Raw genomic sequence first — 27456 nt, 5'->3', positions numbered from 1 at the left:
GTGGCATGCCATACTTACATTTAGCTTTATTTTGTCTTCTTTGGTCCATTGTGGTCTTATATTCAGAAATATTATCCGCTGATCAGGTTCAGGATCTTCTCCATTGACAACTTCGTCTAAAATGAGTGGTTGTGATCGTACGTTAGCAGTCATCGCTTCTAATCCAACAGCACACTTCAATATGCTTGGGTGAAATCAGTTATTCTCATGGGCTTTGTCAGGGTCGAAGTAATATCAAAATAAATTTATCTCCCCAATGTTCCAGCAAATCATTAACATGATGGACTGCATCCTTCATCCCAAATTGATCACAACTAGAATGGAGGATAAGTTCACTTTTAAAGTACCAAATAGTTTCCATGACATATTAAACAGGTATTTTCAAATGCACAAAAAATCTTGTCAGTCAATTATCGAATGCCCGGTCAACCGGTCGATTGTTCAAATCTTATTTCAGACAGGCTGTTGACATCTATGGTAGGCTGTAGTGGACATAAATGCCGATTTATGTTCTAGGACACAATTCCTGTTCAGCGATTGGTTGATAAATGGTCGAGTATGGTAGGCCGTAGTGGACATAAATGCCGATTTATGTTCCAGAACATAATTATTAATCAACCAATCACCGCTGACCAGGAATAATGGGCTAGAACATAAATCAGCCAATCACAGTACAGGAATTCTGTTCTAGACCATTAATCGACCAATCACTGGCCAGGAATAATGGTCCAGAACATAAATCAGCCAATATCAGTACAGGAATTCTGTTCTCGACCATTAATCAACCAAACGCTGAACAGGAATTGTGTCCTAGAACATAAATCGGCATTTATGTCCACTACAGCCTACCATATACGAGGGCCGTGTGAATGAATCAGCACAGGACTCGGCGACTCACTTCGTACTTTGTCCTTGTTTCTTAAGGGTTGCAAATCTTGCCTAATAGGGAGTTTCCGCACCACCTACGATTACGATTACGGGATGTTTTAAGGTCGTGCACTTTTAATGTTTGTTAGTAAAACAACTGTAGTCCAGTAGTTGTTATCGCACCAACTGTGATATTGGTAAAAAAAAGTAGTGGAACTACCGGTAACCATGCAGTAGTTACTCTAATTGAAAATTAGTAGTAAAAATAATCATCAGAATGGTTAAGAGTTACTCGTTTGGTAGTTAAAACAACTAACTTTCCAGAAGGTGCAATAGGAATTACACGTACTACCAAAGTAATAAAAATGAAACAGATTAAAAATAGTCATTTTTACTAATTGATTTTAAGAGTGTGTACCTCGATCGCTCGGCCCCAGCCACCGGCGCGGTTATCTGGTAATTAATATATAATCATCCGCGCATTTGAATAAAAGTGCACTGCCAACTAATCGAGCATACATAAAATTTGCTCTGGAAAATACCCTAGTTTAATCGCGGTGACCCAGGTTGAGAGCGCTTTTGGAGAATCAGACGTTTAAGTCGTGTTAGGACATCGACCCTTCCTGGCAGAGTGCAAGTGCCCTCGATGGTCTAACACAAAAACTAAGTGAACAAAAAGACGAAGTTGTTTTGAACGGTATATATTAAATCTTTAGAAGAGATACAACGAATTATGAGGATACCAAGTGTAAGCATGAAATAGGATTTCCCAATGCTGCAGGGCCGTTTTATCATCTTTAACATGTTTCAGACACTAAAACTAGCAAAATGATTATCACTTGACCATGACGATGACTCGCCTGTGTGGCGAAATAGAAGACACTAAAGGAATGCTGGCCCACTATGCATCAGCAAATGTCATGTAGTGTTGTTGTGGTTGTGGCTATGTTAAAAGGGAACATAAAAGGAAGCTGGCCCACTACCCATCAACTTGTGTCATGCACTGTTGTGGTTATGTTAAAATAGAAGATACTAAAGGAAGCTGGCCCACGATCCATCAACGTGTGTTATGCAGTGTTGTGGTAATGTTAAAATAGAAGATACTAAAGGAAACTGGCCCACTATCCATCAGCGTGTGTCATGCAGTGTTGTGGTTATGTTAAAAAGGAAGATACTAAAGGAAGCTGGCCCACGATCCATCAACGTGGTCATGCACTGTTGTGGTAATGTTAAAAGGGAACATAAAATGAAGCTGGCCCACTGTCCATCAACGCGTGTCATACTGTGATGTGGTAATGTTAAAATGGAAGATACTAAATGAAGCTGGTCCACTATCCATCTGCGTGTGTCTTGCAGTGTCGTGGTAATGTTAAAATGGAAGATGCTGAAGGAAGCTGGCCCACTATCCATCAACGTGTGTCATGCAGTGTTGTGGTAATGTTAAAATGGAATATATTAAAGAAAGCTGGCCCACTATCCACCAACGTGTGTCATGCAGTGTTGTGGTAATGTTGAAATGGAAGATACTGAAGGAAGCTGGCCCACTATCCACCAACGTGTATCAAGCACTGTTATGGTTATGTTAAAAGGGAAGATGCTATATAGGAAGCTGGCCCACTATCCATCAACGTGTGTTATGCAGTGTTGTGGCAATGTTAAAATATAAGATGCTAAGGGAAGCTGGCCCACGATCCATCAACGTGTGTTATGCAGTGTTGTGGTAATGTTAAAATAGAAGATACTAAAGGAAACTGGCCCACTATCCATCAGCGTGTGTCATGCAGTGTTGTGGTTATGTTAAAATGGAAGATACTAAAGGAAGCTGGCCCACGATCCATCAACGTGGTCATGCACTGTTGTGGTAATGTTAAAAGGGAACATAAAAGGAAGCTGGCCCACTGTCCATCAACGCGTGTCATGCTGTGATGTGGTAATGTTAAAATGGAAGATAATAAATGAAGCTGGCCCACTATCCATCAGCGTGTGTCTTGCAGTGTCGTGGTAATGTTAAAAAGGAAGATGCTAAAGGAAGCTGGCCCACTATCCATCAACGTGTGTCATGCAGTGTCGTGGTAATGTTAAAATGGAAGATACTAAAGGAAGCTGGCCCACTATCAATCAACGTGTGTCATGCAGTGTTGTGGTAATGTTAAAATGGAATATACTAAAGAAAGCTGGCCCACTATCCACCAACGCGTGTCATGCAGTGTTGTGGTAGTGTTGAAATGGAAGATACTGAAGGGAGCTGGCCCACTATCCACCAACGTGTATCAAGCACTGTTATGGTTATGTTAATATGGAAGATGCTATATAGGAAGCTGGCCCACTATCGATCAACGTGTGTTATGCAGTGTTGTGGCAATGTTAAAATATAAGATACTAAGGGTAGCTTGCCCTCTATCCATCAACATGTGTCATCCAGTGTTGTGGTATAGTGTAAAACGGGAAAAAACTACAGGAAACTGGTCGGGTGTACTCTCCATCGGCGTGTGTCAGTATTGAAGTGATACTGTATACATTGGAATATGCGGCCGTACCGGGAATCAGAAAAGGCGTTTTTTTTATCTTATATATGCACTTATACATAAAAATCATGTCGAAGCTAAATTTGGCTATTGAAATGCAATTCTGCTTTGCCATTTATAAATAAAAATCTACGCCTTTTCTGCTCTCCCGCTGCGGCCACTTATTCAAATGTCTACATTATGTTTCACCAAATTTATTGTGGGACTTCTAAAGCCTGGATTCTCTCCTTATTTCTCATGTACCATCCGTAGTTATTGAGGGAGAGCCTGAAACAAAACAAGACAGCTGATTGGTCCGTAGAAATAGAGTAGCCGTCCAACAACGGTTTTAACAAGAGGGCTGATTGGTCGAATATATCATACAGTACCTGTCCAACCACGAACAAAAAACATGCTGATTAGCATGTAGGTTACCTGTCCATCATCTGGTCCTTACAGATAGGGGGCAAATTGATCCGTTCATATCAAGTTCTGTATTTACAGCACTTGCCTCATTCTTGTATATACTTATATACTTCTGGAAGTGGCTACGGTATTTGACTACATGAATCTCGCGAAACATGAGATTTGCCAAAAGTGGAGATACATGTACATATCGTTTGATTATATTTTGTAGTGTTATATTGAATATTTCAAAGATATTTATGAATGGTTTTTCATAGTCCGCCTATTCTTGATTAAGTAGACATATCAACCTAGAAACTGCTAGAATATCATGGAATTCATCATGGGGTATCAGGGATTTAACTATGTTGTGACAATAATTTTTTCAATGCTAGTTCAGTATTGCCCATTCTAGTGGTTAGTCTAGCGTTAAGATTGATTAGTACGATATTGCTCTTACTTGACAGCCGTCATAACGAACATTTGAGTGGCGAAAAGAGACTTAAAGCATCAGGCAATCTCGGCCGACCCACTGGCGGAAGGTATTTTTCATATATTGTTGGTCCAGATCTCAGTACTTACTGTAACATGTTCTTTCTAGGGACGCCGTTTCTCTCAGGGCCGCTGGCATTCACAAGAGAACATCCAGTATAAAACAAGAAGTGTGGCTGAAAAAAGAACCAGGGTGCGTTATGATAGGTTGGGTAGTGAATATTTATGAGTGAAGCGATTCCAGCAGAACAAAACTGTGTTTTTTCTAAACGGCAACGTACACCATGCACAGTCCAAACCACGATTATCATCGCTAAGTTCGCGTCATTGGTGCGTCATTTACGTGCTACTCAGCAGCACGCAAGTCGCGCGTAAACATAGAGAGATCAGCATGTCACTGGTGCGCAACTCGGCACGCAAGCAGGATGGATGTCATTTGTGATTTGGACTGTACAGAGCGTCTAAAGGAGATCGAACCATCTGAATTAGCCAACCAAAAATCGCTCCGGGAATGATCGCAAAGGCTGCGAGTCCATACAGTATTGTTTCGCTTTTGGCGGTTTCCTTTTTCCGTCTTCGCTGGCGACCTTGTGGCGCGCCATCATGGGGACGGCGCAACTGTATTTACGGAAACTTTTGCAGGTTAAGCAACCCACCGGCCAATTAATATTCTCAGATGGCCCGTTTGCTTTTTGACCAGCCAAGGGCTAGGTTGGAGACAGAGCCTTTTTCTTGCGTCGCTCCCAAGCTGTGGAACCGACTGCCAATCAGTTTGCGGACACTGACCAGCGGGTCACTTAAAAACCTGTTTCTTAGCTATGTACAATGTAAAGTGTCGCTTATCACTTGATATTGGCACTATAAACACTCTCATTTTGATTGATTGATTTATTTATTACTTTGCCTGATACGGACAAAGCATGACCAAAAACGTGCCATCGTAATCCAAGGCGTGATAACTTTCTCACTGACTGTTGATCGTCATGATTTAGTTTCAAGAAATTTATACCGAACTGGACGTATTGGCTGTCTCACCAAAACCGCGAGGGTGGTGCTAAAATGTAGGCCAAAACCGAGGCGTAGCCGAGGTTTTGGCCAATGTTTTAGCTCCACCCAATTTTAGCTCTAATCAATACCGACAGTGAGATATTAATTTCTATTCTAAAACATCTCAAATTCAATAACGAATAGAGTGGTTTGAAATACTTTTGAAATGCAATCTACATTTTGTACCAACCCAAGCAGAACGGCTGAATTCAAAACGAGGCTTCATTGGCGCATAGTGCATTTACACTGTAATGTGCAATTTATTCTAAGCCCAGTTGTTTTAGAATGATCTTCTCAAATACAATGCGGTCAGTTAACTAGTACTAGTAACAGAGTCGTGAAAGAAGCAGTTTTGAAAACTCACTAATACTGCTTTCTCGACAAGGACTAAGAGTCTCTCCACATCGTGGTCCGTGACGTCATGATCCAGATCTCCCAGACTCCTCTGCGTTTCTAGGTACTCCCTCAGAAACATCTTTCTCAGTGCTGGGGGATGCCGCTCTGGGAAGTTACCGTCGAAGACCAATCCTTTAAGGAAAGAGCTGCAGATCATAAAAGTGGTCTCTCTTGGGCTGTAACGGGTATCCAAATAAAAGGCAGGGTTACAAGCATTTCTGGTAGCTCATTAAAATAGGCGTCGATCCGCGACACTATACATCGTGCCTATGTGCGGCCTCAAAAAAGGCCAGGACTATCAGCCATACGCAATTTAGCATGATTAAGCCTATTGCGCCTTCAGAAACTCAAAAACCTTAATTTCTAAGAGTGATAGCCTCTTTATTCGAAAATAACTTGCCTGTCGCAGAAAATTCTAGGAAAGTAGCCAAATCCTGAGTCGGCCAAGAAAATGCTGATATCTCGTAGTCGACAAAAATGACCCGATCTGGAAGAAGGATGGCAAAGGACTTAAAGTTTAAAAACCTATATGTATGTGGTTACATTTAAAGTTTTGCATTCAAAGGGGTAAGCCGTTCGAAATTACTGGTTTATCAGGAAATAGAAATGAAGTTATACACATTGCCCTATTTTATTGATTGTAAACTATTTTTCTGAAAGTGTTTGGCGTGTCTCGACTCTTAAAAATAAGTAGAGAAACACGTTATTTGTTATAGTTTGCACAACTCCTGGCATACCTTGCCAAGGCGGGAACCTTTTCACACCTCTCATTCCAGGTGTCATAGTACCAGTATCGGGGTAATCGAAAACAACTCAATGACGTCATGATTCCATTCCTCGCCTCCGCGCAGAGCGTTGCACGAAGATGGCCGCTGCAAAAATGGCTCACTTGGGTCAAGGGCGAAATCAGAAAGGCGTGATAATAACGTCAGATATTTCATTTTTCCATTTTATGTGCAATTCGATTTGTTGAGTGGAAGGTGTTCGTGATTGGGCAGCCGACAATTTGGTATAATGCCTTTGATAACTCAGCTATTCCTCTTAGGGATTAGAAGCAGAGGACATTTTCTTGCACAGAAATTGCGTACTCACCATCTTCGGGCACGTAAAGCATATTGGACGGATGGGCATCAAGATGACATAACGTAAGTGGCACACCAGTCCTTTCCATCAAAGCAAACATATCTCTCCACTCAGATTCTATCAAAGCTTTGCTTGGGAATTTCGTCTTAAATCTAATAGGATGAAGAAATGAGTTACAACAAAATTTGTAAATCATTGTAAAAATAAGTGTCAAGCGGGCAGGTTTTGAAGGGGGTGTTTCAGCTCTCAAAAATGTAAGTTATCTCGGTAATTATAAATAGTAAGGGCTGATTTTATGATGTTGGTGCATGGGAACTGTCGAATAGTTGCCTTGAAGGCAACAAATAGGGCTAGAAAAACTGAAATTGGGCAAAGTCAAGAGCCCAACGACCTACTTACAGTTCATCAGCCTCCGTTTCGCCTAGTGTTTCCGGCAAATTACTCAACAACTCCTCCGCTTTGATCTTTAGCTCTGGAACCATTGGGAAGAGGTGGCCATATTTCTCTTTAGCAATGTCACTTGTTTTTTTACTGTGGTATTTTGCCAGTTCTCTCGCTACTGATCTACAAATGTGATGTGAAAAGACTGAGTGATTGAATGCTAGGAAAATCATGTAGTACCACTCTGCGATCTCCCAATGATCTGAGAGGACTCCGCTTCCTTTGCCTCGGATCAAACACAAACAGGCCAAATGTACGCTAGTAAACGGTGCTAGTACCAGTAAGCAACCGTTACCAATGGCAAGCTAGGAGATTGACCACTCTGAGGACAACCACCCACCTACAGCTTGGTCGATTGAATACGACCAAAATGTACATGCAGGTGGCTCCCCCTAGATTGAATGGTGGGAGACCAACTTCCCCCACTTTTTACGGCCGAAATAGGCCTGATCACATGCGCAGCAGCTGATGTTGACGCGTGTCCGTCCATCAAAATATGCACATATTCAAATGCAAAGAGATTACAGCTATTGTTAATACCGTGCCGGTATCACCTTCATTCTTCTGTCAATTTTTGTCTTTTGCAAGCACATTGCAAAACTTTTGATCACAATTTCCGCCTACAATTTCGGTCATAGATTTGCAGTAACTTAATAAAAGGTCGAACAATCAGTCAGCTATAGCCTTTTTCATGAGAAAATGTCACTGTCCTTTTGGGCAGAGAACAAAATGTCAAACTCATTGCACTACGTCGATTTAAACGAATAAATACAAAAAAATGGTAACCATGGTTATTAAAATGTGACAATCCTCTTGTGTCCCAAAATTAGAATTAGGAAAAAACAAACGTCAGAAGAAATCAGTCCAGTGTCATTTACTTCTGAAGCCGAGTATAAAGAGCAAATAAAAGCCTACCTAAGAATTTTTTCATCATTTAGTGGTTTCTCTGCCAACACACTCCAATCAAAGCGCTCTCCAATTATGTACTCCATACAGACTCCATTTTTGAAGATGCAGTAAATATTTGGTGTTAACCCTCTTTCATTAAACACCAACGTGGCCGCTAACTCGCGTTCCCTGTTCATCAGGAACTCGTAGACATTCTGAATGAAGATCCGGACCACCACAGCATCTGCCTTTTTGCCATCGTAGGTTGCTAGAAGGATGATGTTGACAAAGCCGGATCCAGGACAGGGCTGGGAAAAGAAAGAAACATTAACTGCGACAATTCTGACAAATTTGCACGCTCCTAATAGGGTGAGGGTGCATGGAAGTTCTCCAGAATGGTGCAAGCAATGAAAATCTAGACAGTTTTTAACAGTAGCCAAGGTCATCAGCTCCAACTTTATACCAGGCGGGTTGGTGTACGACTCTATATACTACCTATCAAACAAGGATGGCCCGGACAGTGTGTTAGCACCTATTCCAGGCGATAACCGCCTTGAAACTCCCCGATTCGACTATGTCATGAATACACCACCCACCACGACCGCGGCGAAGCTAGATCGGGGAATAATTTAACAGAAATAACTAGATCTAACCGTGTCGACACCTTCAAAGCAGGTAGCAAAAGTGAGGTCAAAAACCTAGACACGGTGGGATAGTCTGGCTATCATCCAAACCGCTATACTGAAGAACAGCTCCACGCACGGACATTGCACAGCAGAGCTGGGGCCCATGTGCAGCAGCTTTATTGCGTAAGTGGTAAAGGGCTGGAATTCCATGCATTTTTCGATCCTACATGACGTGCATAGCTCAATCGTCTGCCTCGGCGAACTACGCACCTCAGTGGCATGCCATACTTACATTTAGCTCTATTTTGTCTTCTTTGGTCCATTGCGGTCTTATCTTCAAAAATATTTTCCGCAGATCAGGTTCAGGATCTTCTCCATTGACAAATTCGTCTAAAATGAGTGGTTGTGATCTTACGTCAGTAGCCATCGCTTCTAATGTAACAGACTGAGTACACTTCAATTTTTATTGAGTGGTGCTGTATTTTGTTGTCAGTGTCGACGTGGTATTAAAAGGAACTTATCACGCAATTTAAAAGTTCATCAAAAGTGCATTTTTGTTGGCTTTAGAAATGTTCCAACCATTACTCCTTCCATCTGATTCAAGAATAAAGGCCTAGATAAGCATAATGTTGTAATAGACAGACGTAGCAAATCTTCATATCATTACATGATGGGCTGCATCCATCATAAAAATTGGTCACAACCAGAATGGAGGCTAAGTTCACTTTAAAAGTGCGTGTTGTCAGACAGTGGCTCAATCAATCATCGAATGCCCGGTCAATCGCCGGGTCGATTGTTTATTATCAAATCAATTGATTGATTAAATATCATCATTTTATGACCCAGTCTTATGAGGACATGGCCCAGGTTCGTCTCGTGTACCAAATCGTGTCATCTACGACTTGGGTGCTATACGGGATTTTATATAGGCCAAATATTATGCATCATGCGCATGGACTGTAGCGTTGAGTTGGTCTATTGATATTCGGATTTCTCCAAACCGGACACTCTTTCATAATGTGTTAGGTCTACATATTAGGGAGCTTTCGCAAAGCCACCGAAACGCCAACGCGAACGCCTTTTCCACCGTTCGAGCTCCTGATTACGATGGCGAACAATGGGACAGGCGTTCACGTTGGCGTTTCGGGAATTTGCGAAAACTCACTGGTACACTTGATACAGATTGTGTTATGGTGTCCCCAATCAGATGTATCGACGTCTAGGGGAGGGCGTGGAGGTACTTCCCCAGGAGATGCGATTTCACGCCATTCTGGCGAATAAGTTGCTGATACAGGCTTACACGATATGTGTACTCCGCATGGAATTACAATGTACAGGCTAAAAGAGCGTCGGATCTGCTTCGGCTGACTGCACGAATGTTTCTTGTCGTTTCGGAGACAAGCGCGTGCAAAAACGCAGATCATAGTGTAAATTGTGACCTGTTTAGACTCATGAAAAAATTCAGACAGCCCATTAACAGTGTGGGGATTCGGACAGCTAAACACTGTCCACTATGGTTATACCAAAGCGCTAGCAGACGACAGCAACAAAATTGAATCACAGACAGATTCAACCGGGGATACTTCCTGTTCTATTGCACAAGGTGTTGATTTGCTGGTTGGTGTTTCTAGGTGAGAGCTTTAACACCTGTTAATAGGTTTATATGTAGCTGTCCTGAATATGTAGAGAAAGCATTGTTTTTGGAGCCCTATGTCTGATGAATGGCACAATTTGGGCTTATTTCTACCATATCTGCCTAAATTGTGGAGATTATTGCACGGGCTGTGTTGTGTAGCATGTCTTAAAGTGTTCTATAAAGTGACTTTGAATGCAAAAATATACGACAGACTGTCCGCTATGGTTACCTCTGTGCACTGTCAAGACTGTCCGCTATGGTTACACCATAACCATGTGGGACAGTCATGACGGTGTCCGCATGTAACCATAACGGACAGTCTGCCTCCCATTATTGCATTTAAAGTCATGTTATGAAACACTTTGAGAGAAGGACTTCTTATCACATCTTCCTCAGTGTTCTGGTGTACATGCGACACAACACAGCACGGGCAATAATCATCTCAACTTTGGCAGATATGGTAGATATAAGCGCAATCTGTACCCTTAAATAGGCGTAGGGCTATAAAAACTCTTATTTCACAACTTATTCAGGACAGCTCCATCAATAAAACATATTTACATATGTGTTTAATCTCTCACCTGCAAATCCACGTCGAGTGCCATTGAACAGGAAATATTCACGGTTGAATCTGCATGTTCTTTCACTTTTTTTTGTCGTCTGCTAGCCATTTTGGTAACCATAGTGGACATTGCTGACACTGTCCGAATCCCCACACTGATTAGACGCTTCAAAACATTGTAGGGGCGCCTTCGGCAACGACTGGACTGTATGACCTCGTTAGACCGGCGCTGGCCCACCCCATTAAACTACAAGTGGGACGGGAATTGGCCTCGAATGGTGGCGTTTCATTTGCCAGGCCGAGAGTAAACAACTTTATCACACGAATTTCTTCCTCGTGACGCCTAACATCATAAATTGCCAAACGCAGAGTGATTGGCCGATTCGAAAATAATATAGGACGTAGGCCTCGTGAACGTTTTGTCATTCCTAAAAATAGTGCTGTGATATTCTGGCCATACTTTCAAACCAGCCATCCTGAAAAAACAGCTCCACGCGCGGGCATAGTATATACATCACATGCAGAGCTGGGACCTCCGTCTGCGCAGGCGCTGCGCAGGAGCAACAGATAATATGATGGGAGACAATGTTCTGAGTAAACGATGATCCCTGACGATCCATCTGGATTGATCATACGTATGCCTGGCCCTATGTCGCGATGAGAACAACGATAAGAGGACATCCGAAGACGTCAGGGCAAAGGTCTTTTGCAATTAAATTTTGATATCCTCAGGTCTTTTGTAGTCAGCTGGAACTGATTAATTTGTTGATGTTTTTAGTTTCTGAACGTGCTCATCAAAAGTAGCCCTTGTCGGACAGTGATCTCTTCATGTTTGGATAGATTTCATTCGATCCTGGTGAATTAGTTCGCCAAATGGGTACCTGGCGCAACGTATGATATCACATGGGCATATATGGTCATCAGTGTTTGGATGCATGCCATACTCCGGCGTAGTCGTGTGATGAGGCGAAATGTCTGCTTTGAAGAATGACTCTATGCAGCATTTCATTGATCCGCCCAGATTTAAAATCATTTGTGGCACAAATTATGAGGCCATGCCCCATTTCATGCATGCTACTGCTACAGTATACAATGTAGGCCTTGGCCCGAGGACTTACAAGTGTTCTCAATACATGCAACAAAAAACAATTTGTGTTAATCATTGTTGATGCAGGATTCAGAGAATATGGAGCAGGTCAGCAGGTACAGGCTGTTTCAATCATCCTCCTACACCCATCTGCTCAACAGGTAGTCACGACATAGGGAGTGCAGGTAACTGATTAAGCCACTGCATACTAGTAACTATAAAGCAGCAATGGCTTGGCTTCTGTGCGTGGTGAGGAGAATTGATAGTGTTCGATTAAAAGTTCCTCATCACTGCTCCGCTGAAGTGAATTTTCGAAAATAAACAAAGTGCTGCATCAGGATAAGATGTGACCAACATCCGTGCCAAATTTCAAGGCGATACAACGTCCCTAATAAGCAAAAACGTGCATTTAGGTTCACTTTCTTGATTGTTCTGCCCGAAACTCAGAGAAACCTTTCATATACATGTTCCTACTCATCACAGCCATGAAAGTTATAAGGTACTTCAGAGCACTTTGAAACATCACTTAGCATAACATAGTAGGCAGTCGATGACTCAAACTAGGTCGCGTCGTTTGAGATTAATACGGCTAGTGTGATACTTCTCGCGTAGCTGGAGAATAGAAGTCTAGACCTATCGGGCAGAGCCACTATCTGATATCAACTTCAAAAACCGAGACGCTATATTTTGCACCGACAGGTACAACGTGGACCTCGTAACCACTGGCTAGTGAAACCTAAGACAGGTAATGTCTGCGCTGCCCGCAGGGAATGTAAAAAGTGTACCCTGCTATATTCCTAAGGAGGAGAGTCCATCGATAATTATTCTTGTTATGTAGGATATTCAGTACCACTCAGATACATATCGGCTATACACCAGTGTGGCATAGCCGACTGAATGACGTACCCTATTTGCACAGAAATGATCAATGGGAAATATAGCTTTGGTCGTTTTTACACAGTGACAATGATGTTATGCTGAAGGCCGAGGAGGTGTGTGAAACAAAACAGCTGCGAACAGCATCAGCGTAATAAACAGATCATATAAAGACCAAATTCGAGCCGTTTGATGTTGACTGAGCGCAATGTTGGGGACAGTGCACTGATGGTGCAAGATGTTGTGGATCCCAGATTAATCCATTGCGGGATCTGCAATGAATAGAAAAGTTGCGAATAACATACATTTTTGGCAGTTATGCACTCACGCATGCAGCATGTTGATTTCGACACCAGAACAGTTTTTAGAATTATTCAAACGCATTTTTCCCGCAAGTTTCGTGCGGGAAGCCAGTGTCCAGACCTACATACTCTTCGGCCTACTCCATCCCCTTTAAATGGTAACGCCCGTACCCTCATTTCGAGACTAGGGATATAAGCGGGCCTTTCTGGCTTGAGGTTGTTATTAGAGTCCAACTTTCACACGATGATAACCCTTGTCGTGTTATTGGTGAGAACACCGTATTTCCTCAAAAATTTCAGTTTCTATTTGTTTATGGTTGAATCGTTTCAGGGAATTTGAAACAATAAGACTTATTGCATCTAGCATCGTTTCACTTTCCTGCTATGCGAATAATGTTTCCGCCACTTCTGGCGATTTGTTCTTACTCCAGGGAATAGTACAGAATAACACTAAGATTCTAAAATAGAACTCTTTCAGCACGGTATCTCAAATAATCGATCTAGTTGGTTCGCCCATTCTGGTTCGTCCTATGACCTATCCTTCGTTTCGGCACCATTATTTTCATTTGAAAGTAAGTTCAAGTATAAATCATCCTGCATGCTTATGATATTTCAGGCTGTGGGATTTGCCGCGGGTGTCCCGCGTGGTTCGCCGCAGAAGCCATTAATCAGGCCCGTAGGCCCACCACCTGTCGGGGGAAAAGGAACCACCCCATTTGCACGTGAGTTCATGACCAGCCTCGTTCTCTCGCATGTCTACGCTCTTCTCCAGCTTCCCTATTCATCCATCTTCCACCGCTCTTCCATAGTCAGAACACACGTTTGTGCACAGTATATCACGTGGTCGTAGTTCGAAATTTATTTTCGACTGCAGAAGCGGCTATTACGTCACGCAGTGTCGTGCTGAGGCGAGCTCAGGCGGGCTGATTTTCTTCGTATCGCTTAACAGGCGAAAAATTATCAGAGATTGCGAATAAAAAGAAAATAACGGCAGAGGCTAGTTCCTCCCATTACCTTATACTTTGAGAGACCTATTCATGACACGCTTGTTGTATGTCCATCAGCGTCCTCAGAGCTGGCTTCCCAATGGTATTCAAGATCAGTCGAAGCTTTCACTCTGTAGCGGACTACAATCTAGATAAGTCCATCGATCGATTGATTTGATTCTAGGTTTCCCAAGTGTACCAAAGAACGGGACGATTGGCATTGAAAATGACCTGATCCAAACTCCAGAACAACATGCGATGATGTTCGAAACGTGAGTATACGACTAGAAAAGCCCTGAAGTTTCCCCAGGTTCTACATTCTACATGTATACAGTGTTCTCCCAAAGGCCATTTGTCAGGGTGGCCCACCCTACCTTGGCTGCTGACCACCCTTCCTTGGAACAGCCACCCTATCTTGCTACTAGTATTTTGGAAAAGGGTTTCTAAAGGGCCACCCTACCTTGAATTGCTGCCACCCTATCTTGTGTTACAGACTGGCAAGGTTACCACCGTACCTTGCGAAAACCCAGTTGAGAACTCGACTCAGATAAGCTGTATTGTTGTCACTGCTCGTGCTTCTGAAAGTTTCGAAAGAAAGAATTTTGTTCTGTAATGTAGTATTTTTATGCACTTTTCATGATTTTCAACTACATGCCAACGCTAGCTGGATTCTTCACGCCTTTCAGAGACGACAATGGGGGGACGAAGAGGAAGGCCTGGAAGGGAGACAAATTTAGATGGACCCACAACACGATGCCATATTACTTTAACGGAAACGACTACAGTAAGGGCACTGTAGTTATCTTAGAAGATACGGCATTAAAAACATCGGAGAAGTAGACAAAACTTCCCAAATCGTAGGTTTTGAGTCTATCACAAAACAAGCATTCCCTCTAATCAGAAATTCGATGAACTTGTTTAAACAACCAATGCCTTTTTCGTGGGCAACCCGACGTAAAATTGATAACAACTGCCTTATGCGTATTCGTACGTGACGTGATCCTCATTTGACGTTCTTCTCCAGCCGAACACCAGAAGAAAGAGATCCGAGAGGCCATGGACGTCTACGAGGCAGAAACCTGTCTCAAGTTCAGACCAGCTACCTCATCTGATGTCAACAAAGTCCGCTTCAAACAGGGGAAAGGGTAGGTAAAGACTGCTCTTTAAACAGCGGCAGGGGTAGTTAGACTACACTTCAAACAGGGACAGTGGTAGGTAGACTGCACTTCAAACAGGAACAGGGATAGGTAGACTGCGCTTCAAACAGGGACAGTCGTAGGTAAACTGCGCTTTAAACAGGGACAGGGGTAGGTAGACTGCACTTCAAACAGGAACAGGGATAGGTAGACTGCGCTTCAAACAGGGACAGTCGTAGGTAAACTGCGCTTTAAACAGGGACAGGGGTAGGTACTTTAGTAGACTGCGCATCAAAAAGGGACAGCGGTAAGTAGATTGGCTTCAAACAGGGGACATGGGTAGGGAGGCTGCGCTTCAAACAGGGACAGGGGTAGGTACTTTAGTAGACTGCGCTTCAAAAAGGGACAGGGGTAAGTAGATTGGCTTCAAACAGGGGACATGGGTAGGGAGGCTGCGCTTCAAACAGGGACAGGGGTATGTAAACTGCGCTTCAAACAAGGACAGGGGTGGGTAAACTGCACTTCAAACAGGGGCAGGGGTAGGTAGACTACGCTTCTAAGAAGGATTGGGTAGGTAGATTGCGCTTCAAACAGGGACAGGACTAGGTACACTCAGCTTCAAACATGGACAGGGGAGGTAGATAGGGCGCCTTAAATTATTTATTTGTCATCATCCGTAAATTTCAACTCTTGGACCTCTTTTATCCATCTTCTCTCTCAGATGCAACTCTCAACTCGGAATGGTTGGTGGATCCCAAGATCTCAATCTGGACAGCGCTGGCTGCAGATGGGTAAGCATAATAGGCTGTCGCATACTTGTTCCGTTTTGATCGCGATTTAAGGAGTAATTTCCTAAAATTGGTCTGTGGTATTCTAGCAAATCGACATTTGCATTTAATGTGTATTTTTGTGACAGATTAAAAATTGCGGCAGAAAGCTCTTAGAAATTCGCTCTCCAATCCTGCTGCACATCCGTCTAGTATGAACAGGCCGCGCGGCGATCCAGCTCTGGTTAGGTCTGTGTATTCTGTTTAACCTCATTCGGATAAAGCGCGCGAAAGGAATTATTAAATTCAGTTCTCTGCTTTTTATGTTTTCAGAAAGGTCTGTACTGGCACGAGATCGGTCACGCTATTGGTCTTGTACACGAACATTAACTATCAGAGAGGGATCTGTTTATAAAAATCAATTGGAACAACGAAAACCAAGCTTTTAATGATGCCTTCAGCACTTACAAGGACTCTGAGCTCGTGAGGTTCGGTATTCCATACGATCTCTCCTCTGTCATGCACTATGAAGTTAAGGTATGCATTTAGGACAAAAAATCCGGCTGTTAACTTCATGTTTCGATGATGAACACACTCATTACGTTTACAATCCCCTTAGAACCAAATTCGAACAATCCAGGTCCTCCCGAGATTGGGCCTATTGTTCCGTGGGGTATACGGTAATCTAGACAAAAGTCAATTAGACAAAGGTATCTCAGACAAAGTAAATTAGACAATGGTAATCTAGACAATGGCCATTTTAGACAATGGTAAATTAGACAATGGTAAATTAGACAATGGTAAACTAGACACAAGGATAGGTAAATTAGACAATGGAGGTACTATCTTAATAAAATAGTACCTGTTTAACCTCATTCGCAAAGCACCTTTGAATTGATTTAATTACCTGAGAAATAACAGTCAATTAGTCAATTAATCAATTTTGTGTTGATAGGCCTAAGATCATGCCAACTCCCAAAAAGAATATATTTCCTAATAAGATAGTACTCCATTGATTAATTTACTTATCATTGTGTCTAGTTTACCATTGTCTAATTTACCATTGTCTAAAATGACCATTGTCTAGATTACCATTGTCTAATTTACATTGTCAAAAATATCGTTATCTAATTTACATTTGTCTAAATTACGTGGATTCGTTTCGTGAGCCTAATCCCTAACAGATAGTCGAGCAATACAATGGGGTATCAGCCGGGCGGGTTAGATCAGACGATGGATAGCGCGCTGGTCAAACTAAATAGTTATAAACTGCTCGTTATTTTTCAGTTAAATCTAAATTTTTAAAAAGCTCTTTGTCAGAAAAATACATTTGTCGGCGAACTGTTTAATTTCCAAAAGCATCGCAGCAAAGTGTTTTAGCCTCTTTCATGATTGGACGATCACACACACTGGTTTTATCTTCCAGAGGCTGTAAACGTAATGGTCCATCGACGCAGCAACTCTGCCCCACCCATTACAAAAATCACATTCACACCAAGACATTGTAGAGAGCCACAAACGTGACAAATAGTACATGATTATTAGATCGCAAGTTGACTTCAGCTGTTTATTGATGACAACATCTTCACACATTGTCATGAACTGCTTCCTTCTCAGGCTTTCAGTCAGACTGGTGGGAAGACGATTATACCACGTGACAGGTCGAAGGAGCCGTGGATTGGTAATGTTTGGATCTCACAGATGTCCTTCACCGATGTTATGATCGTCAACAAAATGTACAAGTGCGCTGGTAGGTTGACGTCGCCCCGTCCGACGTTTACGATTTGTTTCATTCGTCTAGCCTTGAACCTGGTCCCGATCTCTGATTTCTTCCTGGGGACAAATAACTGCGGAGGACAGTTCATAGGCCGTCCACGTTCCTTAATTCTGGCTGTGTTTTGAGGTTATGATCCACTCGAAATAAGCTTCATTTGGTCGTCTTAATCACATCAACTGACTGCGGGACATCTTCTTCAATCACGCTCCATGCTTTCAGAAAAATGTCCCAAAATTGATTGCAAAGGTGGATTCGTCAATAAGGAATGCAAGTGTGTCACACCAAAATGTAAGTATTGTACCTTGACATAAGAACTCTTTTAATACTATTCGTGGGTGAAACGATTTCAGCTTATCTTGAAACCCTTCCAAACTATTTCAAAACACCTGCCTTCTCCATACATGCGCCCCTCCGCTTACTCATCAAAATATCTAAATATACCGCAGGTGCGTTCCTAATGAATATGCCAATACCAAAGTCAAAGAAGACCTGGTAGGGCCTATCAGTTATGTGAAGAAGACATCTGGCTCCTTCCTACTCCCCAAACTAAGATACTTGGGAAGCGCGGTGGCCTGGTGGTGGTTCGAGTGCCGGACTCCTTCCGAGACACTAAGTTCTTATCTGTGTGAGGCTTAATTGATCGCTTAGCAGCTTCATCTGCTCTGTAGCACCCCTCCCCCCGAAAGATTCTTTGATGTCAAAGCGCTATGAGTAGTATTATAAGGACACGTCCATGCAAAAGCGCTAAATGAGAATTGAACTCTTAACTTTAACCTGACATTGCTGCTTTCAGCCTATTTTGATTCCCACTGCATTAACGAGCACCACGACGAGGCCGAGTGCTACGAGAGAGCCCACAAGGGAGACTGCGACAGGGACTATGGCTTCATGAACTTCAAGTGCAGGAAGGCCTGTAACAGGTGTGCGATGTATGGTATGGACGATCTCATCAAGGGAAAGCCAGGTGTGGACCAATATGTCTCGTCAAAAAGCTGAATCTAATTTAATATGTCACGTTTTCTACAACACGTTAAGTGTTGAAATGACATCACCCAAACAGTTCCTTTCGATTACGAATTAGGCCCGATATTTGAAAAATCTTTTCGAAACATTCCACATCTAAACTCAATGTACAATGCACATTATAATCCTGAGGTGAGATATTCTAATTCGGAGGTGTTAAAATGATCCATTCCGATGAAACATTCAGAACGAAAAATCTGTTATTTTAACCAGACAGGTCTTTTTCAACATCTTTAGTGTTTCTTTCAACGAATAGGTGAATGCTTCAACCTGTATTTCGATGATGCCAAATGTGACGCATGGGCCGCTGCGGGAGATTGTGACAAATACCCATCTTGGATGAAAAGGCAGTGCAAGAAATCATGTGGAACATGCAAGAGTGACTGGGGTGAGGATATACTTCATTATTTTGCTATCCCCATATTTTGCGAAGCTGCGTATAGTACTGGTGGTTGAATTCGGTATAGTTGCTTTTCAGTATCAAATAGGATCACGCCAAAGCTCGTTTTTACCCCATTAAATGGAAGTGAAGAAGTATGGTTTTCTTTCATGTTTGACATTCGGCTCGGTACTTTTTCCCGTGTGAAGACGTCACGCCGGGCGGCTTGCAAGATAAACGAACTCCGCGGTTTCCCCAGTGACATTTTTCATTGAACTGTTTATTAGTATTATTGTATCAAATAAACAACGTTGAATTGTCAGTTCACTTCTAAAGGTAATCTCCCGTAATACCACACATCGACTCCCTGGTCATAATTCAGTGCCAATCACGCCCACTAATAATTTCCCATCTTGATCCCAAGGTTTTGGATCCACTTCGCCGAGCCGGACTTCCTGGTGGTTCAGAATGTTAGTTCCCTTTACAACTTACGTACTCATGATTCGATTTTGTTGCAGGTAAATGCCTGAACATGGAATTTGACTACTCCTGTGATGATTGGGCTGAGAGAGGCGAATGTGAGGCAAACCCGGAATGGATGAAGAACAAGTGCTCAGACTCTTGTAAAGTATGTGGTTACATCACCAGAGGTGAGCTTTTCAATCACCTAAAAATTCGTGGGTATTATGTGTTTGTGATAACAAAATAATAAGATAAATCTTCTAAACTGTTTTTATGATATCGAGCTCAAACGAAATTCTAAGATAGTCGTGATTACAAATAAAGATCAATTGTCCAAAATGTTTTTGATGATATTGTGCTCAAACGAACTTCCAAGATGGTCGCCATATGGTGGACATTTTTTCGGTTCAAACGTCGACACTGAATTGGAAAGGGACTTGTCCTTAATTCGCATCCAAAAAGCCACAAGAACGTGTGACCAATCGCCATAGGGGCTCGTTAGATAACGAAACGGAAACACTAAAAGAGACAGTGTGAAAATCAAAATGACCGCCACGGTGTCTGGCACTGGAGGTTGCAGGTCGCGCCTTCCAACCTATCTAGCCGTTGGGACAACAAGAAATTCTTGATCTGGAGCCTGCAACGATCATTTTGAATATTCAGAAAGAAAATTCATTTCTATATATACATGCAGTGTACAGAAAAATATTTTTGTAATTTTCTGCTGGCCATGGGCAGCTCAGCTGTGAGACTATTGTTCCTGACATACATTTGTGTAATTCTTATACTTTCACTTTTTTTAGGCAAATGTGAGAATGATCACCCGAAAGAGGAAGAGTGTTTAAAATGGTCACTAGACGGACAGTGCGTTGATGACGATCTTACCAAGGCCTTCTGGATGCGGAAGAACTGTGCTGCCTCGTGCAACTCATGCGGATTCGGGAAGGGTACGTTTGTTTCTGAATTGTACTTTTCTTACTTGGAAAACTCGATCAGCCGACGCACTCTGCCAACTTGCGCGACCCATTTTACCCCCCACGCCATTGGGAGCGCGCTGATATTCAGCGGTACTGCAAGGTTTTTGCAGTATCATACTCTTTTCTCTTCGCGTACTCCTTTAGAAACTGATGGCTCATGATTAACAAGTCAACAAAGAACTGGTGAGACCATGATCTCGGTCCCGTTCTTGGTTAAATTCTTAATTCAAACCCAAAATGATCTTTCAAATTGAATTCGCCCTCTGTATAATAGGGTCTGCCGAGTCACTCATCTTACCGTTGACCACGACAGAACTTCAACTTCAGATAGCAGGGGAACACTGCACTATGAATAGATCTACGAAATGGTCATCTTATCGTGAATATGAATGGAGACGCGGGGTGCTACAGACTTAGTCATGTGTGGGACAAGTTTGGCCACTACGACACCGAGCGGTCAGACACCTGAAGAAGAATGGTGGCACCATTTGAAACGCCAAGTTGAATAGTATCAACACTGATTGTGAAAACTCACTTCATATCATTACTCTCAAAAGACTTTTGTCCATTCCTCCTTCAAGCACCCTGTTCAGTTACAGTAACGGTGTACACTCCCCTCTTTTTATCGCCAACAGGTCAATGCGAGAACGAGTTGGACGACTTTGAATGTGACAAGCTGGCATACGAGGGAGGGTGTCAAACAGACCCAACCAAGGTACTCAAGCAATGCAAGAAATCATGTAACAGCTGTGATTACGGCGTAAGAGGTACGTGACATCGTTTTAGAGCCCATGGAATTAATTACATTTTGTAGTAAGATACTTGAGGTAACACTACACACCCATTAATTCGATATTTCCGACAGAAATACATGTAACCATTGCTGTTGAATGGCTTGGTTGTATATGACCCATGGTCCAATACTAAAGATAGCGTGTTTTCGCTTTTTTAGGTGACTGCGACAATATGTACGAGCTAATGTACAACCGCGCTGATGCATGCAACTACTGGGCTGACCAAGGAAGCTGTGATTTCAACACGGGATTTAACATCATGATGTGTGCTAGCTCCTGCAACAGGTGTGGCCAACCAGAAGACCTGGCCGCAAGTAAGTTTGCAAATTATTTGAACCTAGTAATGCAGGAGTCTGGTAAACATAACTTGCACTGGTTCACCGAAAATGAAATGTCAGTTGGTATTCTCTCCGGGTTCTCCGATACGTCCACGTGAACGCCTATCAAATTGTTCAACTTCGTTATAAGGAGGTCAAACAATGAGATATGCGTTCGTGTTGACGTTTCGAGGATTTGCGATAACTCCCTAGATTATGCGCCATCTCTATGCTAATGACGATCATAGCCTCTTCCACACTGAGTATAAAATTATCAATCTGACTCGTAAGATCTTGCATGGGAGGGCACCTAGAACATCTTGTGAAACATTTGGATTGCCCTCGTCTCACGCGTTCAATGGATGAAACCTCAGGGAAACATGCCGTGAAAAGGACAAGAACAATCTTCGGTGATCGCAGTTTTTCATTGTTCTAAACGACTCTGAATCAAATCACAAATGGACATAACGGCGATCGAGGATCCAGACACTTTTAAAAAACACGTGACGCTGTAGCTCTTTAACAGCAAATCGTACGGATGAGCGCTATATACTGTGCCGACGCTATTTACCCGGTTGAGAGGTGCCTGTACAAAAGGCCTACTTTACGTGCAATAGCGTCGACACAGTAAATATAACAAACATTATTATTACTATTATTATTCAGAATCCTTCTTTGCTGATCAGATCATGATGGTGCCTGAATACGTTTCAGTATACACGTGTTTTAATTTTCAGATTGCCGCGACCTGCAGGAAGAAGATAAATGCATAAAATGGGTGCAGTCTGGTGAATGCGACAGCAATGCTGGTTTCATGAAGTACAACTGTGCCAAGTCTTGTAAATCATGTCATCTCTTAACGACAGGTAACTACAATTATGAGGGCTTCTGTTAATTATGGGTATCTGCAGGGAAGGCGAGGTCGTATAAAACCGGCCATCTCATAATAAAACAACAGGTAATTACATGTATGCAAAGTCCAGTAAATCAGGCCGGTTGTTAACTTGGTAACTGTAGACACACGAAGTCGTGTAAATCATATGATAAGTTAACTACAGGTAACCATTTACATATAATGTCATGTAAAGCATGAAACGTAAGTAAACTAAAAACTGTTTCAATATTTTTTCTGAGAGAGGGGGATGTTCCGTTATAACGGTCCACCGTGCGGACAAAGTGAGTCCCCGTTCTGCGAAAGCCCAAAACGAGGCTGGAGCATGCCGAGTTTTGAAGCAACACTACACAACAAATCATCGCGTCTGGTTTAATCGAGAAGTGTAGCGAGTGAAGGGAAATAAACATTTATCAAAACTGATATTCGGAATTGTCAAGTGTGGTTGTAGTTAACTTACGGTACATGCTTTACATGACATGATAGCTCTATGATAGACACAACAAGTCATGTAAAGCATACCGTATCGAGGGTCGACAATAGGCACTATGCTTTTGGTTAGAACTTGAAATGCTATGAAAGCTCCTTAAAAATTAATTGAAAGTCCGATTAAAAACATGAGTTCTAAATGCTTTAGGATTTTAAGTTCTAGCCAAAATGGTGGTATCCTTAACAATGCTTAACAACAGATAACTATAGACACAACAAGTGTGCCGTATGTTTTACGTACAAGTGAAGTGTAGTTAAAACTACACTTCACTTGTACGTAAATCACCACATTTTTTCTCCAGACAAGATCTGTGCCGATACCTCCGGGAAGTACATGTGTGACTTCTGGAACGCCAAAGTCGAATGCGAGAACAACCCATCGTGGATGGAGCAAAACTGTCGGTTGACCTGTGGGAAGTGCAAGCCAGGAGAACGAGGTAAGGCTGAAAAAGGATAAGGCGGCGATGATCACCACGCTCTCTTATGATTGAGTGCCATTCAAGTTTGAGAAAAATTGACCGGTTCTCCGTAATCTACTTTAGACTTTTCATGGAAAAGAGAAGTGTAGTGCTGCCATGAATGTGTAAGAACGGATCAAGCTATATCAATGAGCGTCTCTCAGAAGAGAGTATTCAGGTCAGAGGTTGCTACATACACATAACAAATTTTTGACCAATAATTGTCACTTATACTTGATTGTAGTAGTCTGGTTCTCGCCGCCTCAGTGAAGGCATTACACAAAGAGAGAGGCAAATATGTATTTCCAACTGCTACTCAGCTTTGAGACTGAATAACATTCAAATGTTTGATATATTCGACTTGACTGTTATAATGGACATTCCCAAATCGCATAAATCGGAAATAATGAAGTCGTGTTTTAAGTCGAGGGCAGCCGCTCCCGATTTGCAATACGACTTCACTATTGAGGTTGTTCTGCATGCACACTTCCAACTCATGTTTGGATATTCTTTAATATACAAGTGACGGTGGTTCATCTGTGTCAAATTACATGTAGTTCAATTGAAACGGTCTCGAGGTGGCTCCAATACATTGTAGTATCGCTGTTAAGTCGGAGTCGGAAATTCATCGTAACCGACCTGGAGAACTTTGTTTTTGTGGACGGTGGTCAACAAACGTCCGTGAAGTGATGAATTGGTCGAAAATACATGTACATTGGATGTGCTTAAAATTATATCTTATGAGAAGATGTTTTAACTAATTCTGACACCACTGAAGATAATCCAGAGAGATCAGTGGAGTCACTGAACGTATCTCTTTTATTCATGAATCCGGCGCGCGAAATGCGCATTTCATCAATGTTTAAGCTCGACTTCCAAAAACATCTGTGGAAATTTCTGGCAGATTGAATTCATTCTTGACTAATACTTTTAAACTTTATATTCTTTCAGTTGTTGAAGATCCAGGATGGCGTAAGTATCGCTTGAATTGTCCAATAGATCACTGCACATAGTCGTCAGTATGATGACGACGACGACGACGACGACGACGATGTAACAGTCTGTCCTGATCTAGCAACGCTATAAAGTCGGTTGAAGGGCGCCTGTGAAAAGACCTACGTGTGTCGGTTTATGTCAAACAGACGCACCAAACCCGGCTTATATGCGTCTAAACAAATACATGTAATATGTAGTAGTATAATTTTATAAGTTCGCCTACATCTCCAGCAGAAATGGTTAACGCATCCTCGTCAGAAAAGTCTCACGAGAAATAAATTTCTACTCGTCACAAAATAAACTGATGATGATTTCGATCCATCTTCTAGCCAAATGTGATAACATCAGTCCGGACGCATCGTGTGCTGATTGGGCGACAAGCGGGGAATGTAAGAACAACCAGGTCTGGATGGAGCATCACTGTAATAAGGCGTGCCACAACAAGGAGTGTGGAGGTGACGTCGATCTTACTGGTAAGTGATAGGTCATGGGTTCGAATCCTGATCTGAATGACACTCTCAATTTGACATCAGCTGGAGTACGTACTACTATCATTGAAGCTTGATTTTACTGGGTTGATCATAGTGTGATTTTTAATGATCCCGTTTTGCGAATTGTCGCCAATTCGGGATGTTGTAATGTCACATGCAATTCTCACTCTACCCTTGGGCTCCAGGCAAACCCACCCGTCCCATGGCATAGTAGAATCGGGGAATTTCGATGGGATTAGGTAGACTAGTAGCTCCTTTGAGCGATGTCTGGTGAGGCAATGCCAATTTTGTTTTTTTTATCTGTTCCTTCGTTCACCCTTCATAAATACACGGTGATATCCTTTTCACGGTGGAGTTTCAAATTATCGGTACGGGCCACAATGGCAGAAAGGTAAAAAGGCCACGTAAGAAAAGGTTAAGGGAAAAAAGGTCCAGGAAAAAAGGCTACAGGAAATAAATACAGGTAAAAAAGGGTACAGGTAAACAAAAACTACAGGTACATGAAGAAGCTACAGGTAAAAAAGGCCACGGTAAAAAATACAACAATAGGTTGAAATTGATAACACGTAAAAAAGGATACGTTAAAAAGACAAGTTATCCTTTATATTCTCCAAAATATTTTGTCAATAGATTTTTAAAGGGGTCAAAGGCACTCCTTTCAGTTCTTTTCGCCCTCAGTTTCACCAGCCACAACGATTGCCGGTGACTATATATTGCGGCCGCACTTTAATAGATACACATTTAATAATTTGAATCGACACCATTCTTTTTAGACCCATGTGTCAATAAACACGAGGACTGCGAGATGTGGGCGAAGTCTGGCCAATGCGAGCAGGGCGACTACATGAAAAACAACTGTTACAAGGCTTGTAATTCCAATGAGTGCGGCGGTGGTGATAGTGGCACAGATGGCGGCACAGATGGTGGCACAGAAGGCGAAACTAGTGAGTAATATGCATGTTGTGAAGCCAAAAGCACTTTAATGGCATCCTCTAAAAGCAGTCCAACATCGGCCAAAGAGAAACCCATTCTCCAAAGCACATATGATGTCCAAGCATTATTCTCTCTGCCAGTATATGTTGTGACGTCAATGTACATTGTTGTGAAATCAATGTACATTGTACATTGCGATTGCGTAGTTTACATGTAATCAGACTGAAAATGGCCGCGACCACAGATTCTTGCTCACTTTCGGGATAAAATTACAAAAGTTGGTGTCATTTAAAAATAAAATTACATCAACTTCGATCATTTAATGACTCATTTCAACTATGTCACAAGCTATCAAGTGACCGGAGGGCCTCAAAAACGTATAAAAATGAAATAGCCTAGCATAGGATATTCGGGGGCATTTACGGTCAATTCAAGCAGGAAAGGAACCTTGCTTTCAAAATTGGCTGCCGGTCCTGCGCAAGGAGGCTGTGGGAAATCATGATCATAAGCTGGCGAAGTCCAATTTATATAACCCACTCATTTGAGTGATAACTTGTATGTTGCGTCGTAATTTGTGCAAAGATTTTATTTTTTGGAAAGAGTCTATGATACGTTACCTATTGATGCCTTTGAATTGTATCTGTATCAGTACATTCACTTACATGTTATACAATGAAGTCACGAGAATTTTCGTAAATGTTTTATTATTTGAAATTGACGATGATAACCAAAACATGAATATTGGCAAATATCTATTTTTGATATTGGGCACCTCTCAGATATTTGGTCAAATGTAGGCTTACGTGAAGTGCAGTAGGATCACTTGGACATGCAAGAACTTCTGATAAAAAACTTAAAGAAAAAAAATGTGATAACGTGTTTTGAAAGTACTCGTTCGCTTTTAGCAGGTTTCGCAATCCCTACGGACGACGAACTACGCATTATTTCTATCGTAGTAATCAAGTCCGATGCTGGTTCATTTACTCGTCCTTTTTTTCATTTAAGAATTGTGCGAAGACAAACACGAGAACTGCGAAGATTGGGCGAAAGGTGACCAGTGTAATTTAGCGCCAGGCTACATGAACCCCAACTGTTACAAGTCGTGTCACCCCGAGGAGTGCGGCGGCAGCACTGGTGGTGGAGGAGGTTGGTAAATTCCTAAAAACCTGAATTGGCTTAGTCCCCGGGTGTTGTCCGTCACACGAAATAGCAATGTCAATTTGACAGCCCCCAGCCGATAGAAATCTATACCACCTAGTATATCAACTTATCATTCCATTAAATTGCTATACTGCGTCTTTCAAAGGAGCACCAAGATTGGCATGAGCAAGTATAGAGAATGCGTTACAGAAGTTTATTTTCAAACA

General features: G+C 42.2%; 3 protein-coding genes and 1 pseudogene across 3 annotated transcripts in view; 2 read left to right on the top strand and 2 right to left on the bottom strand.

Annotated features, from left to right (window-relative positions):
* LOC135494186 (uncharacterized) overlaps nucleotides 1-27456 on the bottom strand; it is a 56088-nt gene that overhangs the window by 17475 nt on the left and 11157 nt on the right. The window lies entirely within an intron of this gene.
* LOC135494185 (protein draper-like) overlaps nucleotides 1-27456 on the top strand; it is a 71162-nt gene that overhangs the window by 42478 nt on the left and 1228 nt on the right. The window lies entirely within an intron of this gene.
* On the bottom strand, nucleotides 6068-9176 carry LOC135493511 (ethanolamine kinase 1-like). The gene is made up of 5 exons (XM_064780889.1): nucleotides 9042-9176; nucleotides 8151-8431; nucleotides 7194-7358; nucleotides 6804-6946; nucleotides 6068-6198 (listed from the first exon to the last, which is right to left on the bottom strand). Exons 1-5 carry the CDS (start codon nucleotides 9174-9176, stop codon nucleotides 6068-6070), a joined length of 855 nt encoding a protein of 284 aa, XP_064636959.1.
* LOC135493900 (protein draper-like) lies at nucleotides 13443-27265 on the top strand (annotated as a pseudogene).

Source organism: Lineus longissimus, chromosome 9 (genome assembly GCF_910592395.1).
Source record: "Lineus longissimus chromosome 9, tnLinLong1.2, whole genome shotgun sequence".
In the NCBI taxonomy this organism is placed as follows: Eukaryota; Metazoa; Nemertea; class Pilidiophora; order Heteronemertea; family Lineidae; genus Lineus; species Lineus longissimus.
The sequence above is the reverse complement of the archived record's forward strand: the minus strand, read 5'-3'. Positions and strand labels throughout refer to the sequence as shown.